The sequence below is a fragment of the Sebastes umbrosus genome, chromosome 5 (genome assembly GCF_015220745.1).
Source record: "Sebastes umbrosus isolate fSebUmb1 chromosome 5, fSebUmb1.pri, whole genome shotgun sequence".
Lineage (NCBI taxonomy): Eukaryota > Metazoa > Chordata > Actinopteri > Perciformes > Sebastidae > Sebastes > Sebastes umbrosus.
This window is the reverse complement of record NC_051273.1, coordinates 5,539,416-5,559,573: the sequence shown is the minus strand read 5'-3', so window position 1 is coordinate 5,559,573 and position 20,158 is coordinate 5,539,416. Positions and strand designations below refer to the sequence as shown.

Here is a 20,158-nt window from a genome sequence, read left to right as displayed (position 1 = left end):
GTAACGACAACGTTCTTAACGGACGTTGACGGACAGCTCTGTAACATCAATAATGCTTCAATTTAACTGTAAATTTAAGATTTCACTTTGCTAGGTGTAATATATATTTTAAATTAATTCAGACTTTGATTCTCACAAACTGTCGTTTTGGTCACATGAGGTTGGCACGGGTTACCATGGTTACATGTCTCCAACCTGCAAGGAGGCTCTCATGAAGTGACGACATAAATTACTGCTCAGTGCGTCCGAAAAGATGCATACTACTGTTTATTCACACAAAAGTATGTTGAACGATAGTACACATATTGAGTATGTAGTACATAGTATGCGATATCGGACGAAGAACTCTGTTCTCTTGTAAACAATTTAGTCATAAACACATTTGTTGTATAGATGTGAATGGTGATGACATCCACAAAGCATGGTAAACAAGATGAGGTCCGTGTTTAAAGACGGGTCAGGTGGGTTGCCTGCATTACAGCACAGATGACAGTCAACCTCACAGCGAGCACTAAGCAGCGAGGTCCGGACGAGGGGTGCTGTAAAGCTCCACCTTCATCCCGGGTCTTTCCAAGCCGACCTACAGCCTGTTACGGTGCACCACCACGGAGGAAATATATGGGGCAAGAGCGCACAGATGTAAAGGAAATGGGTGCGCTGGATTTATAACACAAGAAAAAACAAGAGTGTCATCGCGAAATGGCATGCGGCACAATAACAGTTTTATGATGATTATCTTGTTTTCATAATCGTTGGAAGCCAAAATCTTAATTGTAATTGAAATTTGATTAATTGCACAGCCCCAATTAGTACTCTAGTCAAGTCAATTTTACAATTTTAGAGTTAAGAATCACAAATTTGTCTAAGAATGCTTACATACATAAAATGCTACATAACTTTAGATTCTCAATTCTGATTGGAAAAACGCAAAAGTAAAAAAAAACAACTATAAAGCATGGTCACACACGTGCGAAACTAAAGTTCACCAACGTTGAACTCCAGGCAAATGCAAGATGTGAATTTGGGAGCGAATGTTTTTCTCCCCTTTACCCGCATATAATGGAAGTGAACGCCTTTAAAAGACTCAAAAACTCATATTCAAAGTACATTATTTTGAACTGCAGGTAACCATAGCGATAACACTGATGCTCCATGCTACTCTCACTGGTGTAAGTAAGCTAATAATGGGTTAAATAGATTACCAACAACTGAAATATAGCCTGTTTTTCCCTTTGGTCATGGTTTGATAATACTTTGAAGTGTCCTCGAAATGAGAAAATAATTATCCTTTTATACTGGGAAAGCTTGTTGCATAATGTCATTTAGATTGCTTATTGCAAACACTTAAAAAAAATATGTGCTGAGCCAAGAATAAACTCAAAATTGTGTCAAGTATATTTGCTTCATAACACTTCACTTCACAACTACAGCCTCAGAGTTGAATCATCATCCCCTCAACAGTGTCGGCCTTAATGAAACATTATGAATCACACTACATTGTTATTAGCTGCAGGGATGTTGTATTATGAGGTGTTTATTTGTCCACCCGGTGTATGTCACCTGGTCTCTGAGGCGATCGGTCTCCTCCTCGTACTCAGCCAGCTGCTTCTTCCATATCTCCACGCTGCTGTTGGCTTCCTGCAGCGCTTCCACCAGCTTGGAGTTACTGTCCTGCAGGGTGAAGAGTTCAGCCTCCAGGTTTATCTCACACATGGACCTGAGAGTAAGTCACAAAAAGACAGAGACTTCACTTAAAGCAGGAATTATTTATTTTCAGTTTATCAGAGCTTTTTTGCTGAGAACACCCCTTTCACCGTACTTATTTAATGTATTGTTAAAATTAGGGCTGTCAATCTATTAGAATATTTAATCACAATTAATCGCATGATGTCCATGATTAATCACACATTTTTATCTGTTCAAAATGTACCTAAAAGGGAGATTTGTCAAGTATTTAATACTCTTATCAACATGGGAGTGGGCAAATATGCTGCTTTATGCAAATATATGTATATAATTATTATTGGAAATCAATAAACAACACAAAACAACGACAAATATTGTCCAGAGACCCTCACAGGTACTGCATTTAGCATAAAACAATATGCGCAAATGACAACATGGCAAACTGCAGCCCAACAGGCAACAACAGCTGTCAGTGTGTCAGTGTGCTGACTTGACTATGACTTGCCCCAAACTGCATGTGATTATCATAAAGATCATGTCTGTAAAGGGGAGACTCGTGGGTACCCATAGAACCCATTTTCATTCACATATCTTGAGGTCAGAGGTCAAGGGACCCCTTTGAAAATGGCCATGACAGTTTTTCCTCGCCAAAATGTAATGTAACTTTGGAGTGTTATTTAGCCTCCTTCAAGACAAACTAGTATGACATGGCTGGTACCAATGTATTCCTTGGCTTTTATAGTTTCATATGATGCCAGCATCTTCACTCTAGCTTTAAAACTGCGCCTGCTACAACCTAAAAAACGCAAGTTGCATTAATTTGTTAAAGAAATCAGTGGTGTTAAAATGAATTTGCGTTAAGGCGTTATTATCACGTTAACTTTGACAGCCCAGGTGCAGCTTTACAGACATGATGCTGGTCGACTGTTACTGTCGGACAGAAGCATTGCTGGCGAGGAAAATGCAGAAGATAATGAGGTAATGAAGTGAAACATTTATATCATGCTGCACCAGCTGTTTGGAGAAATTTGATATGACATTTATTTGGATCTAAGGAGCCGTATGGCCATGCATTTTAATATTTCAGAGTCTGAGTCAGGACTTGATTAATCTCTGCAATAAACGCGTCTCTTTTAATCTATCCACTGATCTGTAAAGTACCTTTACATCAGACTCTTGTATTACCTTTTGCCCCAATTATTTCTGTTATTATTATTATTATTTAAATATTCTCTCTTTTGTCATTCATGTCTTCAGATGCTCCTGTCCAGGATTGACAATTTTCAGCTTTGACATTGAAGTGAAATTAGTCTCCATCCAGTGAGTGCAATAATTACCATCCATATATATTACAAGTTGTTTCAAAATGATATATCACATTAGTCAATATAGTACGTTTTCTCCGGTGTTTTTGTGTGGATTTTTAAAAACAATTTTGGCTTATAACCTGCAACAAAAGAGAACAGTATGCACCTTTAACAGTGGATAATTACAGAGACCCCAGGGTGCTTAAAAATAAATAAACCAACACGGATGAAGTGTTATCCTTTATCAACATGTGGGAAAGATGGATCATGTCCTGTGTGCCAGTAAAGGTCAGGATTCAGTGGAGATATTTCATAAACCAGAGAGCTTTCACACCAGAAGATGGAGTTTAGGAAACATAACGACCAAACTAATAGGTTGGCAACGATAAAACTGCTCACCATAGCAACAGGAGAAAAAAGCCTGCGAAGGCTTATAACAATCATAAAATAAAACCGTCGGGATAATAGGCTGTAAAGCAGCCGGGTATGAGTGGTTCTTTCTGCTTCCTGGTGTCAGATGGAAGGTTGAGTGATCAATAATGGACACTATAATGACGATAATTAGAAGCTGCTTAATTTAGCACCAGTCAAGCTTGGCTGGTCTTAAGACATGGACACACACACACACACACACACACACACACACACACACACACACACACACACACTGCAGAACCAGGCAGACGACACGTTATGCTTCGTGGTAAAACGTTTTTGGATTGACTCATTGCTGCTCTTCTAGTTTATCTAGTTTTGTCTGAGGAGAGCACTCATCCACTGCTGTTAAAGAAGCAGTTTACTTCAGTGTTTTTAACAGTATTTCCTGACTTTAAGTCTCTAGTATGAGTAAAGCTCGAAATACCCTGGATCAGTGGTACCCTCTCCTGGTCCTGAAGAACTCCAGCACTGCATATTCTCCATCTCTCCGTACTCCGCACACACCTGACTAACTCTTGACTGGCTTAGCTAGCTCCCACCATTTATGGTTTGAAAGAAACCAGAGATGGCTTCCGTCATTTTAAGTACTGCAGTTCTTATCACGCTGATGTGTGTTCAGTGTTAATGTTTCTGATAAATCTGGATTTAATGAGTTATTTGATGCTCTAAAAAGGGGGAAGACGTCATGATTGACAGCTGCTCTGAGTGAAATAGTCACGGAGCCAGAGGCTCGGGGAATGTACGAGAGAGGAGATGTAACTTTAACTTTCCATAACTGTCACGAGTCTGTGTAATAGAACATTAATGTAGTTATAGAGATATTATGGTTAGTTGTTGTGTCTTTATAGCCAAACAACTAGAATAGCTAGCCAAATGGCAGCTCCTGTATCCAGGATATTTTGACTTCATTTTTGTACAGTTGGAGGAAGTGGAGACGTGTTGTCCGTCTCCATATACAGTACAGTCTCTGGTCTCTACCTACTGCTGAGGGAAATATCTGGCTCTTTATATGTTAAATGCTCCACTATGTTCACCAGCTAGACGCTGTCTGCTGTTTGGTGCTGAGCAGGTAGTGTACAATGAGTTTTCAGAGCTGCCTGATGTAGTCACAAACTCAGCTGATGAGAGCAGTGAGCGTCAACCAAAACAGTAAAGTTGTGGGTCGGACAGTTAAACGACGAGCTGAAACTTATGAAGCTCTGTAAAGCCGAAGGGAGCTGCATGTTCAGGTTATAATTCTCTGTGGGTTCATTGTAAGTTGTCATTTATACATTGTCATAAAAAACATCACGTATTGCTGTTCTACAGAGTCTCAGGTAGTGGGGGTGTGATGCTTCTCACAAATCTTTGTCCCTATTTTTCATTTTCTGCTGTCAGTTATGTGTCACTTTTTTCAAACAGCAGCTCTGATTTCAGAGAGAAACCCCTCAGTTGTAGTGTGGGTATACCAGCTGGGCTCTCTGGATGGATAACAGTATGTGTTGTTTGTAGAATAAATCCAGAGTGCTGTCTCTACAAAACTTGTTCCCTGTGCCAATGAGGTCACGTTTTCAGCTTTGTTTGTTAGAAGGATATCTCAAACCCCTGTGAACAGCTTTCAGGGAATTTTGGTGAAAAGTTGTCCGGAGAAAAAGTTGAAAACATTTTGAATGTTTTTTCTTTTTTCTCATGAACTAGAATCCCTTGAAACAATTCAGAAAAAAAAGACAATAACATTTTATAAACTTTAGTATTGTTAAAATAACAAAAGGAATTAATTGTGAGGCATTACCAGAGATATGTACTCGTTAAAGGCTTGGCAGTTTAATGACTTGTAATAGCTGGGAGGACGGGCTTTTAGCAGTAAATTTCATTCACTGTACAGAGCTCAACAAAGTGCTCCGGGCATTTCCATCTGCTCGTGTAGCCGAGCTGGGGGTTAGAGACAGGATGACAACCTTAGTAGTAAACTTTCTAAACTCCAACGGATACAATTTCCATTCTAGTACTCCCACACACTCACATCTGCTGCTCTCTCTGTTGTTTTATTTTAATGTGTACTTTGTGTGTTATTGTTATAGATTGTTTTTATTCTTATGCTGTATGTGTTGCTGCAAGCCAAAATATTCTTTCATAAACATCAGAAGCTCTGAGCGTAAATTTTGACTGATGTTTCTCTTGTTCTGTTTCTCTTGTTCTTGTCTCTCTGCCCTATGTTGTCAAATAAATATCTTAAATGAAATACAAGTTAAGTATATTGTCTGATAAATGTACTTGTGAAATACTTATTAGCATTACAGCTGTACCACACTCTTTATTCTACATCAAGCCAAAAGAAGAACATTATGCAAAACAGCAGTGAGCTGTAAAAACAATGGTCCTTGTGAAGAAAATGCTGAACATACTATGTTATGTACAGCGATGTACAGATACAGTTGGCATCAGAGAGCGCACGAGCTAATACAATGTGTGTGCTCCCTTTGCAGGGGAAAAGAAAGCTACACAAGTTTAACAAAAACATCAGTCTTATCAGTAAATATCCATCATATCGGAGTGGACTGGAACGTTTGAGGTAAGACTGCAGTAGTATGGATACATGTCAGCATGTAGAATCAAATACAATTTCTCTTTAAGTCTCTTAAAATGCTGTTAATAATGAAATCCTCTCAGAGTCTGACCACATCTTCTAATCATTGCAGATTATTGGTTATTAATGCAAACTAAAAGGCAGTGGTGGAAAGTAACTAAACACATTTACTCAAGTACTGTACTACTACTGTACAATTTTTACATCACTTTACTTGAGTGTTTCTATTTTATGCTACTTTATAGTTCTACTTCACTACATTTCAGAGGGAAATATTCTACTTTTTACTCCACTACATTTATTTGATGTTTATTTGATGTTTATTTATTGTCATCAATGCTCCTGTGCTTCTGTGAGCAGATTACAGTTTGTTGTTATGATGTATTGTTATGAGTTGCTATGAAGCTATTTGTCGTTATGTGTTTTCATTTAAGCTATGTGTTGTTGTGTTGTTAGGTGTTGTTGTGTTTTTATTTAAGCTGTGTTGTTATGTGTTGTTATGAAGCTATGTGTTGTGTGTTTTCATTTAAGCTGTGTTGTTATGTGTTGTTATGAAGCCATGTGTTGCGTTTTCATTAAGCTAGACATTTTTGAATATTTAGCTCCTAATTTGCAGCGCCCTGATACTATATTATATATATCATATCATATCTTATATACTGTATATCATATCTTTTCATATATTATATCTTTTCATAACCTAAACCTACGTCTGAGCCAAATGTGTTGCTTTTATCGCAAAATGCACAATTGCTATAACTATTTCAGCTTAGCTGCCCCACTATAATGGAGTGTTTTTAGTCTATGGTATGTTAACTTTTACTTAAGTAAAGGATCTGAGTGCTTCTTACACCACCGCTTAAAGGCTAATTAGGTTAATAAAAAACTAACACTACATAAAGTCTAAGAAACCCAGACTGAAGACTAAACTGAACTATGTAACACTACATTGAAATGTAAAAAGTGTCTTGCCCCTGAATGTAAAATACAAGAGGGGCTTATCACGGCTCGTCTTAATGTCATTAAATCCATTAAGCTTTCTTTCCTCCATACAATAAACATGGTACGTACTGAGGCATGAGGTATAAACTTCCTGCTGAAGATAAAAAAAAAGAAAACAGAAAACATTGTCATTACCCTTCAGACAGCATCTTTTTGACCCTCTCTTTCTCTGCCGTCAGCTCCACTTCGGCACTCTTGCTGCGAAACAGCTTTTCCTCGCCCGGCCCGTTGACTGTGAGCAGCGGCGGAGAATGACGCTCCTCCGACAACTCCTGGACCAACAGGGATGACAAGACAAACACAACATGAGCCTTAATGGAATCAGTAGCAACTCTGTTAATACCGCATTAGTTTCATTCTGTAATTCTACTAACAAACCAATGAGTAAGTGTTTAAAACGAGAAAACAAAACTGAGGTTTCTTGGAGTTATTAGGGATTACAATGTAAACCCTAATCAACTACACTGCAGTTTTCATATTAGGAGACCAGAAACCTCTAATAGAAAGTGTTTAAAGAGATTAAACAAAATTCCCATAAACAAAGATTATTGATTTTGGATGTTGACACAAGATTAAGCAAAATTAACTTGATTTTGGCTCAGAGGTTCAGGTTGGCGCTGGCCTGTCATCAGAACAAAACGGACCAGACACGGCAGCGCGACAGGACAGAGCTCAACCTGTCAGTGCTTGATTTGTCCCATCTGGGCTCCTCTAAACAGGCTCCATGCAGAGCGTGCAGCAACATGTGGAGCCCAGCTGCCTTCTCTTCATACAACTTCACAGATCTGATTGGACTCAACAGGAGTGGACTGAAGCACAGTTCCTCGTTCCAGGAGCTCATCTGGTGTTTGTGTGTAAAAATACACCGATCAGCCATAACATTATGACAAAGTGGGCATGTCTGTAAAGGGGAGACTCCTGGGTACCCAGAGAACCCATTTTCATTCACATATCTTGAGGTCAGAGGTCAAGGGACCGCTTTGAAAATGGCCATGCCAGTTTTTACTCGCCCAAATATAGCCTCCTTCCCGACAAGCTAGTATGACATGGTTGGTACCAATGGATTAATTCGATTTTGTAGTTTCATATGATGCCAGTATCACTCTACACTACCGTCACTCCAGCTTTAAAACTGAGCCAGCTACACCCTCCGGGGGGGCTGTCTGATGGCAGTCTGATGGCAAGGTAAAGCGGTGAAATTATTCTAAATATAGCGTACACTTAAACTGATGTTGATTTTTTTAGGTGGGCCTTTCTTTTAGGGAATTAAAATACGTTTTGCTGCCGGCCCCGTCCACAGCAGTACATTGCTTTGGTCCCGTGCAGTAACTCCTGTCTGCTTCTCCAAACTGGGGGCGTGCTGACCGTCATCTACTGTAGGTAATACACTGACTATGGATAAGCACCTCATACAACCCCGCTTTCAAAAAAACAAAAACGTACCCATTAATGCTATTTGTGAACAGATGTGGTCACTGGGAGATTTGTAAGTTAAATAAAATGCCCTATCTGCAACAAAAAAGTCAGCAGTCTGTACCTATGCTTTTTCCTTAGCTCATTAGGAGTAACCTACAGTATAAAATAAAGGTTAAATAAACTGAATGGTGATACAATACCATTTATGTTCCTCTCATGTCAAAAAAAGACTTTGAATATGACATTACAGCCTGCAGATGGCTTTACTCCAGCCTGGCACAGTCCAGTCTAACCAATCTGCTTTGATATTTTCCTTCCCCGCTGCCCAGAAATGGGTTCAAGCCTCCTTTCACACAGTTTTGTGAACCATTTTCCTCAGTTTGAGGCTGTGGGCTAAAATAGACTGAAAGAAATCCCTGAAAGAAAGTCTCCTTTTTTAGAAGCGCACAGATGAATGAGTTAACATGGGCACATTTCTTTACCCCCCGTCGCCTTCTTTCTTCTTCTTTCTGTGTGGTAACCTAAACCTGAACTTGACAACAACCAAGTGCCTCGCAGAAACCTTACAACCCTGCACTTATTGTAGAAAAAGCTTGTATTATTAATTTGAGCGAGCCTGAGTGTATTCCCCCGAGGACGATGGTATTTTATCTATAGCTGAGCAGCTCTCTGTCCGACCTTATGGATGAATATGGAAATAAAACACAGCCGACTCATGTGGATGAGCAGCGTGTCCAGACGAAGGAACCAGAGAACGGGAAAAATCAAAGCTAAGACAACTCCAGTCCGGCCCCAAAGCCAACGGATTGGCTGTGCGTATCTCTAAATAATTCATACTGTGGGTCATGTTTAAGTCATAAATGGGATTACAAATTTACAGCAGTTTTCCCGTATGTTGTTCGCTAACAGGCTGAGTAGAAACAAGGCGGAGAGACTAGAGCTCAAGCCTGCGACCAACGACTAATTAGGCAGAGTTCAAAGGAATTTTCACTTTTAAAAGGACAATTCTGTGTGCTGTCTGTTCTCAGGGGATTTTCAATGATACCACTGAAGTGTGCCGTCTGGATCCTCTCAATTTTGATGAAGTAAATTCAGATGAATTTAGCTGCACATTCTGCACAGATTAAATTACACTTTGTGTTGTTGTTGCCGTCATTAGCAAAGCTTTTACTCTTTTGTAGCAAACGCCAGCTGTGCTTTGAAGCTAAATTTACTATGAAGTCAACTTTGATCAGACTTATTATGAATTATTGAGCATGATAGTCCATGCAACGCTGAGACACATGACTACGAACACCGCAGTCCTTTATACAAAAGAAGATGGTTGTCTTTGTATTGCTTTTTGATTGTGGGGGTGGTAGAGTGTGTTTTTACGCACCTGGGAGAGCTGAGAGATGAAGATGTCCCATGATGCATCAGGGAAAGGGAGCGGAAAGGGGCAGATGAGGAGAAATAGAAAAAAACATTTACTAGATAATCAAAACCATGCCATTATTTTAACCATACACTTCATGAAAGCTTTACCATTCACTGTTTTCAACTCTTTTTTTTATCTTTGCTTCTGCACAGGTATTGATTCATTTCATGTTTCGGGGTTTGTTTGGAGAGAACAGAAGAAGAAGAGGAGAAGAGGAGTCATCAGCAGGAGCAGTGACTGCAACCAAAGATGCTCGATAACAAAGATGACGCATTACAGGTTCTGACAATAGTTTGAAATGGTAGAACATTTTTATTTTAGCATTATAATGTGCAGAAGATATGTGGCTTGTGGAAAAATGGGACCAATATTTACTTTGGTGACTCTGGGGTGAAAGAATCAGTCATAATCTGTGTTCATGTTCACTTCTCCCATTGGAGTTAACAGACTCAGGACATGCCGCTATAGTCTCCTAAAGGGGCATTGACAAAACCAACATGACAGATACAGGAGACTGACTCTCAGTGCGCCGTCTCCTTTCTGAACTGTGTCTGGTGCAACTGACGGCTGAATCAAAAGAGGACATGTGATCCCTGGGACGTCAGCAGTGAGCACTTAGCAACACCAATAGAGACAGCATTAAGATGCAGATTGAGTACATTTCTGTTCTTCTATTCTTTATTTTATCATAAACAATGTGAAATATAATTAAAAGACCATGAAATCCGATAAAAAACATCCACACGCACACTATCTGCAAAATATATATGTAAGTGTGGATGTGTGTTTTGTATTTTAACGACACAAAAGCAGCAACTTAAATAACTTTCCGGGGTTCTTGCTTTGTTATCGATGGAAATCCTAGATACTTTAATATTCAACCTTTTTCCTGAGAGCTTTCGTCATGACGTCTCTGCACCACTGTTCATCTTAAGTACATCTACACTGTTTACTTATTTATCTGAGCATCAGTCCTTTTGCTCCTTTAGCTTTATGAAGCTCCTGTTTCTACACCCTGTGTTTCACTGAGACCTCACACCTGATTTATTTTTCATGTGTCCATGCATCAGAGGTACATGCTTGGGCTTCCCTTGGAGCGCCTGTCCTGCCGACTAAACAACACACACAGCCCAAAACACACACGTCTTTTTAGCCGGTTTTAATGCCAAGTCTGTGGTTTAAAATATTGATGACTGGCATTTTCTGTTTGCCTCTCTGCCTCTGCATAGATACCATGTATGGGAGGAGATAGCAGAGGAAAAAAGCTCCAATCAGCAGGCACAAACAAATGACAGCTGTTACCTGTCAGATGAGGGAAGCAGCTTCTGTGTCCTGCTGTGTTTACACTGTTGTTCAGATGATTTATGGGCAGAGATGCCATTTCTTCTGCACTCTTTTCAAGATTTATTTACCTTTACTGTGTGGCTCAGTGGTTTCCAACCTTTGTTTTGTCTGACAAACCTCACAGCCCTGCAGGTTGAACTCATTAACACCACACGTCATGTTCCCAATCTGTTTATTTGAACTGATTTTAAACTGGCAACACCATTAACGGTATAAAAGGTGGATATTGTTACAATAATTTCTTCATACAAGACATTGTGTTTCAGGAATTATCCATGTTAAGGCTTTTTCTCTTCTTTTAAGTAGAGAAGAAAGGTTTGCATTCGTACAACTAACAACCTTTTCTCAATTACTTTAAGCAATCTATTCTGACTTCTCTGCTCACTTGCTCACTAGTTTTTCAGGCACTCACAATCGCAGCGCCTGGTGTTAAAGGAATAGTTTGACATTTTGAGAAATATGCCTATTTGCTCTCCAGCTGGGCGTTAGATGAAAATATCAACACCATCACCACTCTCATGTCTGTATGGTAAATATGACAGCCAGCAGCAAGTTCGTTTAGCAAAAATCAGCCTGCCAGCACCTCTAAAGCTCACTGATTAACCACTTTATTACACGGCTTTGTTGAATACTCGATTCTGGCATTCATAACCATACGTAAAACAATGGACAGATACGAGAGTGGTAGTGATACTTTCATCTAACTCTCTGCAAGAAAGCAAATAAGCATATTTCTCAAAATTGCTTTTTAAGGTGTTACAACTGACTCAGGTTGGTGGGAGGCATGTCGTCATTGGTTCGTCCATAATAGCTGGTGGACATTTGGGACTTTTAAAACAAATGCTCGCTTCCCTGTAATGCCCTAGTGGCTGTATCCTCTATTCATTTTAATATTTCAGTGATTCCATTTGCACATCACAACTATTTATCCTCTTTACCGTTTCAAATTCTTATTTAAGCTATATTATACTGCACAAAACACAAACAGGGCAATGGTTTGGGTCAATACTAAAGCATCTACTAAAAAATAAATATATTCCATAAATATTATTTCATGTCATAAAAAGTGTCTTTGCACAGTTCTACAACTCTCTCTATATATTGCTCTGTTTATTATTCTTCATCTTTATCTCAGTGAACTTCACCATCTCCTCCTCCATCTTATCTCTGAGCTCTGCAAATAAGCCTGAAAGCTGAAGCTTTGCAGCATGCAGATCCCCTGCTGCCATCCACATATCAGAGGCAGAATATGTGCTCTGTGAAGCTCGAGGCTGCACAGATACACCTCTGCAATACTGTCGATGGTCACTGACCAGCTGAATGTGATGCAAACCCTACTGATAGAGAAGAGGAAAAGTACTGCAGCTCCCACACTGTATTAAACCAACATTTTCTGTAGGTCCATCAGTTCATCATGATGTAAGGCTTGCATATTTTCTTCCAGTATTATTACATTACCTTCCTCTTCTTCTACCTCTTGACTTTTTGTAGCTAGAAACATGTTTTTTTGCTCCGTTCACATAACATTTAACTCGCGCATTGCAGTTATTTTGTATACTTTAAAACTCCAACAAGTCAGTGATCTTTCTAATTTTGTTCTCCTTTACAATACGACCAGGGCTCTGTGGAAAGTTACTCACATTTTGTTATATAAAAGCCTTAATGGGGCTCCTATCTGGCATTATATCCACCCTGGTGCAGCCATCAATACCTGGCTGTGCTTCGTACGTACAATAACCTCATGTACTCCATAACAGCTTTGATTGGGTATTATTTCTATATTACTCCGGTTCAGACAGTCAGCACTATGGTGTTTTACAACCTGCAGCGGTGAGTCAGAAGATGGTGATAATAACCTCAACAACACCTCTGTGTTCACTGCCGGACACAAAATCAATGACTGCTGTGTTTTCTAGAAATCGGTGCAGGCTGCTTCGCCTGTTCGCCTGCTTGCGTTTGACCTTGCAGCTCTATCCAGGTGTGTGTGTGTGTGTGTGTGTGTGTGTGTGTGATTAATCAATTTTGTGTATGCATGACCATGTGTCCCTGTGCTCAGTGTGAGTTTGTTAGCCAACAGGCAAACAGGTCTCTGGTTGCCGTGGTACCAGGATGTAACATCTGCGCTTGCTGACCTATGACCTCTAACTTCATTTCCTCACCACGATTTACAAATTCATTCATTCATTGTTTTCCATTTTTGTTCCTACACAGGAGCATCAGTGTTGTAGAGTACTGCACATCCTGTTACCTCCTACGGCAACTCTTCCCGGCCAAAGTGGAGACACGCAGGAGCAAGAAATCCATTTCACACATGTGTACAACTGGCAGGAATTGGAATATCAACATACAACACATGTATGAAACAGGATTGTTTGCTTCCTCATCCATTGTTTTTAGAAGAAAGCAGTGTTTGAGAATTGTTCTGTCTTTTTTTCTTTTTTATCCATTACAGTATGTCTTTTCTTGTTTTCTCCACATTGTTTTTTTTTTACTGCCGTTGCATTTGCATTTATATTTTTTTCACTATAAAGCACTGAATAACAATGTTGATTTAAAAAGTGTTACAAAATACACCTAAAAGGGTCTTCCTGCTGGTTAAGACGCTTGCCATGTGACCACAACGTGCCCTTGTTTCCGGTCTACACTGTCCAATAAACAGACAAAATGCCCCAAATTTACTTTAAAACAAAAACAAATACATACCGCATTTTTTTTTTTTTTTACTAATTTACAAACATGTAGATCTCAAACTAAGATTTTATCATTGACTCCCAGTCTAAAAAGTTAGAGATGAGACAGAGTGATCGAAAAGAAAGGAACCGACCAATGTAAAATACACTGAGGCATTAGCAAACGGAGCCCTAATCTGATCTGAAGGGTGAATATTAATCAAAATATGACACATTAAAAGCAAATTTGCAGGAACCAAAATGTATTTTTAAATTTCACACTGAATCAAAGTACAAAATGTATTCCCGTGGAGGGTTCGCCATATTAAGTGCCATCCCAAACCAATTAGGGGGGAGTGGAAGTGAGTTATTTAACCCTTCAATGGTGAGCCTGCATCAATGCTGGCTTACTGGCCATGTGCAATGGCATTTTGTGCTCGTCATGGAAAACGCTGCGTACAAATGTAAGTTCCGTGCAACTACACATACAAACGTAAACTGCTCAAACTAAACAGATATTTAACAACTTAAGGTTACATTGTTTTTAGGATAAAATATTATCTAGAAAACAGTAAACGTGTTCATTTGATTGTAAAGTGTTGTATAGGGATTTACTCATTTAACATCAGAGATAAAAATGAGAAGATGTTTTAAAAAAAGGAAATGCCAAGTTTTATTTATTTTAGTTTCTCTGTATATTGCATATTCTTTTCACTCTTAATACTGTGAACCTTTGAACATCCCCTCCGCTTGATACGAAACCATAGATTGGTTACGAAACGTTGCAACAGTTTCCGTCGGAGAGAGGGAAGTTCGTCCCAAAGCTTGCCGCTGTATTTATACCCTATGAAGAAGCTGTGAGTGTGACTACAAATGGAGTTCACTCCGTCGGGGAGTGGGGACAGTCCGGTTTGAGAAAGGCCCAGAGACACTAGTTACATTAAAAGGTACAGTGTGTAGGATTTGGCGACATCCAGCAGTGTGGTTGCAGATTTCAACCAACTGAGTACCCCTCCGCTCACTCCTCTCTTTCCAAGACTGAGGTAACGTGAGCTGCCGAGTGCAAAACCGTGGTAACGCCATTCGCCTCGCTCAGAGGCTATCCATACCATAATAACACTACTTTAGGAGCAACGGAAGTCAGGTGGCGGCTGGCGGTACCACGGTTTTACACTCTGCGGCTCACGTTAGTGTGTCGGAGAAATACGGTGGACTTCAGGTAACGTAAAAACGTGAAAGGCTCTCTCTAGAGCCAGTTTGGTTTGTCTGTTCTGGGCTACTGTAGAAACATGGTGGACTCTGTGAAGAGGACCCGCTCCCTATGAAGATATGAAGGACTCATTCTAAGCGAACAAAAACACAACAATTCTTAGTTTCAGGTGATTAATGAAAACAAAGTCATTAATATTATATTCAATTTCAGCAAATAGATCCCAGAAATGTTTCACACTGTTCCTTTAGTTAAAGGATGGAAGGTGATTAAGGACATTACCATCAGCTCTTATCAGAGTGTCTCAGAGCTGAGGTTGCGGTTGGCAGCGTGACTCTGCATTCTCTCAGACCTGCTGAGTGGCTCTTTGTTAGGACTACACAATGCACACGCACACACACTGTAGTTTAGTCTGTTTTGAATCCATGTCACTACAACAACAAAACACACTCTTAATGTGAATACTTGGCAGAACTATCTCATAAACAAGACTAGCAGAGCAGCTTTGAAGCTTCCCAAACGTTACCGCGAGACACGGTTCCCTCCATGTTCGTAAAATTTAATCACAGCCACCCAAACAGGGTGTGCACTACTTGTTATTTATGATGTCGTAAATGTCAGAAGAAAAGAATTACTCTGTGTCTTGTGATCTACTTGTAATGTCACTACAGGGCGGCTTGTTTTGTGGAGGCGAAAAGGTGAAGGATGAAAAGTTGCACTACATGCAAACTTTCACATTTCCAACTGAACCTCAGAGTTATCAAGTCCACCAAGAAATCACCGACGGTGGCAGGACAAAAGCTGGCCATTGTCCTTTCAGCAGCAGCCAGATTCCCTTCAATTATAGATGATTCAGCTCTCCTCCCTTCCTCCATCTCCCCCCATCTCCATTCTCCTGATAACTCATTCTTCTTTCCTTCAGTCCCGGCCATTACTGCCCCTCCAAACACCTTCAGCGCCAGCGTCTCTTTCCGCCTCCATTTGTCATGCATGAAATCTTTTAATGGAGTTAACCAACGGGAGAATAATGGAGCAGCCAGATGAGGATACATCTAATCCCGCGTGATTCGGTGTGTGTTTAAAATAGAAACAAAGCCGTTGAGTTCACCGGGATATTACTGCTCTTCTGTCATATTGGCCTCGGTGTTACAGACACCATCACGTCCCTTCGAGGTCCTCAACCTGTTGTTACCATCCTTATTAAAGACCATGTCTAGACTTTTACATGTTTAAAATATATTTCTTCTAATGAGGAATCCCTTTGAGATTGTATTTATAGAATAATACCAGTGGTTTTTAAATCCTTACCAGCAGTGGCAATTCCCTTGGTGGTGTCTGCACACAGTGGACAATTTGCTCCTTATAATCGTCTCACTGATATTAAAAAATCCTACTTTTATTACTCCTCATTACTCTCAATTCAGTAAATTGGAATGAAACTTTCCTCTCTGCAGATAGTTTTGGTTTTAAAGCTCTGCCATTTGAGAATTCTTCCACCAGCCCAAGTATAATGCAGGTAAACAAACCTTATTCGTGGTGCCCAAAGCATCTCAAAACTCAATTTAAGAAACTCGACAGTAATGTGTCTTTCCAGAAACATTGTCCCGATTACTCAGGATATTACACAACTCCTCTGTGTACACTTTTCAACATAGTATAGTTCCCACTGGAAACTGTTTGCAGTGAGGTCTGTGGTGGAAGTTTTCATATCAGCATATGGAAAAGCTTTCATGAGGTGATTTATTGTTACACTATAAAATTACTAATAAACCAGCATAGCAAAAACTGATATATTACTATGCAAATGTTCCCTTATTATTCCCTTATTTTGGCCTTTTGATCTGTTGTGATAACTTACAGCTCTGGTTATTTTGAGTATATAGAGTTTCCATTTTCTACCCAGGGAACACTTTAATCAGCCAAAATAATTAAGGAAACGTTTAAGAAAGTAGAGCAGTACTTTACCTCTGGAGCTGCGATGTTGAGCGCAGGATTGGCCAGTTCAAACCTCTCCTGAGATTTCTCTCTGGCCAGACGGGCCGCCTCCTTCACCTCTTTGAACTGCTCTGCAAACTGCAGGTGGACACAGAAGACAGAAGTTACACTCTGACTGCCAACCTGAAAACTCAAACGCACCATACCAACATCATCCTTAAATCACTGTTTTAATCTTCCTTTGGTACTAGTACATGATAACGGAAGTTCATTAAAAAAAAAGGGAAAATATCTTGGCTTCTGGTCTATATCACTGATGAATCATGCAACTTATTTCTGGAATAACAATATTTGTTCCATTTATTGTCGAGGTGCTGTGACCTCTGACCCCTTTTTGTTCTTTTCTGTATGTGTAATTTCAATATAGAAATTTAAGCATATTTTGCGCTCACTCTTGGTGACAGATGTTCTCTGAAAGTCGTGTTTTCTCACAGCAAAATGAAAATCTTGCAAATGAATAAATGAATAAAGTATAGTGTGAGGAAGTGTGTGAAAGCCTGCATCATGGTGAGGAAAAGATGCTGGAGACGTTTTGTGTCTCTGTGTAATAATCCAGCTGCATCACACACTGACAGACTAAAAGATGTGTTAATATGAATTAAAAATGTGGGGGAAATGGGGCCTTGATCATCACATCACTGTACTCTCCTGCTCCATAGTCCCTATCTCCACACACCCTCTCTGTGTAATATCTAATAAATGAGCAACTCTTTGAAGTATTTTATGTGAATGTTACCGAGGTGTGCGTTGTTTACCTGCTGCAGCTGCTGCTCCGTGGAGAAGCCCAGGCCGTAGACGGTGTTGGCCCGGCTGTCTGCCCACTGGCCAAACTTCTGGGAGGTTTTGGTGAAGGTCATGTTGGGGGTGATGGTGCTGTTGATGATGGCCTGACACCATGGAGAATAAAAGAGGTAATAAATAACATGAACACAAAAGCAGGTAAATGATTCCAGTAGGAAAAGTGGGATGTTGTTGTGATGAATAACATGATCCTGCACAGACATTTAACGTGATAATAACGCATTAACACAACTTGTGATTTTTAGGTTGTAGCGGGTTCTGTTTTAAAGCTAGAGTGGAGATACTGGCATTATATGTAACTAAAAAACTTAAGGAATTCATTGATACCAACCACATCGCCTAAATAACATCATTGTAAGAAGAGCAAAGAACGGCACTGAAGACTTTTCTTGATTGGAAAAGATGTTTTCACTCTTCTCCCGACTGACTTCGGCAAGAGTTTGATTGACAGATGGTTCATCCAATCACCTACCAAGTGTTTTTTGAAAGTGCCTGCCCTTTTCCAAACAGTTTCCAATGACAAACCATCTGGTGCGTCAGGTTAGCACTTGTATAAATGTACTTGAATGCACGTTTTCAAAAGGTAATTTTCAAAGACAAAGAATTCACAATTTCCAGAATCAACAAGAATATTAATAATTTATGTCACCTTTAAATGCCAAATTCATTACAGCCCATTTTTACTTTTCATTTGCATGTTCTTGATCAGAAAATATGCAGATTTTCATCTGATTATCAAGAGACCAGCAATTCAATATGCAGCAGCTCATTACAGCTTTGAGTTCTATGGTTTTCTTTAGCAACAATAAATAACACTGCAACATTAATACCTGTAGTCGTACAAATCTGGAGCCTTTGCAGTTTGGTTGTATGGGGGTCTACTGGAGAACTGTGCGTGCAAATAAAAATACCCAACAGCCAGGCCAGAAAAAGAGCTAAGTGAAAAAGCTTGTTGTGGTGTGCATTTATCTGTTCAGAAATACTCCCAAGTGAACAGCCTCATGAGGTGGATTTGTTGCCAAATGTGGATTTCTTTGGTCTCTTCTCCAAAAGCCTCACGTCTCAGGGTGCTAAATTGGCACAACAGGGTGATAACTACAAAGAGTTTTCATTTAGGTGCAAACAAGATCTGCAGTGAGTGTTGGGACTCCCATGTGTTTTACTGTTCTTGTGGATGCTGTATCACCGATGAGGGTGTGTTATAAATATTCTGCTGACAATGTGTGACTGCGACTAATGCATCCACACCCATAACTGCCAAAATGGAAAACAGATTTATTTCCCTTTATTTGAAGAATCTCAGGATAGGGTGCACAAACTGCAGTACGCTACTACAGAAGTAATGGGCTCAACAAAAGCTTGATTTGATTTTTCATGCAGTCCCACTGCATCGTGTGCTGGCTTTATTTGATGGAAATACTATAATCAATAAAAAAAGTTTGTTAGACAGACCACTTCAGAATCATCAATGCTTGAATAGACTTCTGCTTAAACAACAATTTATTGTTTTTTAACATTTCTCCTCTTAAAAATAACCTAAACAGAATTCCTTTTTTCCATTTTTTGTGTTTTTACCTGGAAACCAAATAACAATGTGTGTGATGTGAACATATGAGGTAGCATTTATGCATGTGTATCTGTGCAGTCATGTGTGTAGTGGCACTCCCACCTTCGTCCCACCCACGCTGATGATGCGGTAGACGCTGCGGCTGGCATCGTAGAAGAAGGACACGGTGACGGCGTGTTTGCTGGCCGGCAGCCAGTTGCGTTTGGTGGCCGGGTCGATCTGGAAGACATGAGCTCTGGCGCTGAAGATGGGCTGCTCCCTTTAAAACACATACAATAGAACGTATTAACTTAATGTTACAGGCGATTTGGTGTCACTTTAATTTACTAAACTGAATACATCCAGGCAGGTACTGTAGGTCCCCCCCCAAGCTGTCATGAAGGCACCATGTTTTCAAAAGAAGGCCATAGACTGCAGAAGAAGAGGGTTTCTGTTATCTAAAGCTGTCTCTGTTTACAGCACTCAGCTGTGTGTTTAGTGTTAGCTGCTTTCTCTGCAATACATATTGATTCATTGCATTTGCATAAGGGGAGTAAACAGAAAAAACACTTTTCAGCTGTTCAATGTCCTAAGGCTAGGAAAAATATTGATATTGTGATAAGAGACTAGATATTGTCTTAAATTTTGGATATCACAATATGGCATAAGTGTTGTCTTTTCTTGGTTTTAAAGGTTGTATTACAGTGAAGTGATGTAATTTTCTGAATTTACCAAACTGTTCTATTATTTCCCTTTACCCA

General features: G+C 39.8%; 1 protein-coding gene across 2 annotated transcripts in view; it reads right to left on the bottom strand.

Moving 5' to 3' along the window:
* homer3b (homer scaffold protein 3b) overlaps positions 1 to 20,158 on the bottom strand; it is a 56,216-nt gene that overhangs the window by 13,450 nt on the left and 22,608 nt on the right. For both annotated transcript variants that reach the window (XM_037769452.1, XM_037769453.1), the window contains 6 exons: positions 19,521 to 19,677; positions 17,806 to 17,937; positions 17,021 to 17,128; positions 9,794 to 9,802; positions 7,135 to 7,271; positions 1,561 to 1,717 (listed from right to left, as the gene is read on the bottom strand). In XM_037769452.1, the coding sequence (XP_037625380.1) occupies positions 1,561 to 1,717; positions 7,135 to 7,271; positions 9,794 to 9,802; positions 17,021 to 17,128; positions 17,806 to 17,937; positions 19,521 to 19,677 (700 nt within the window). The remainder of the gene's footprint in view (positions 1 to 1,560; positions 1,718 to 7,134; positions 7,272 to 9,793; positions 9,803 to 17,020; positions 17,129 to 17,805; positions 17,938 to 19,520; positions 19,678 to 20,158) is intronic.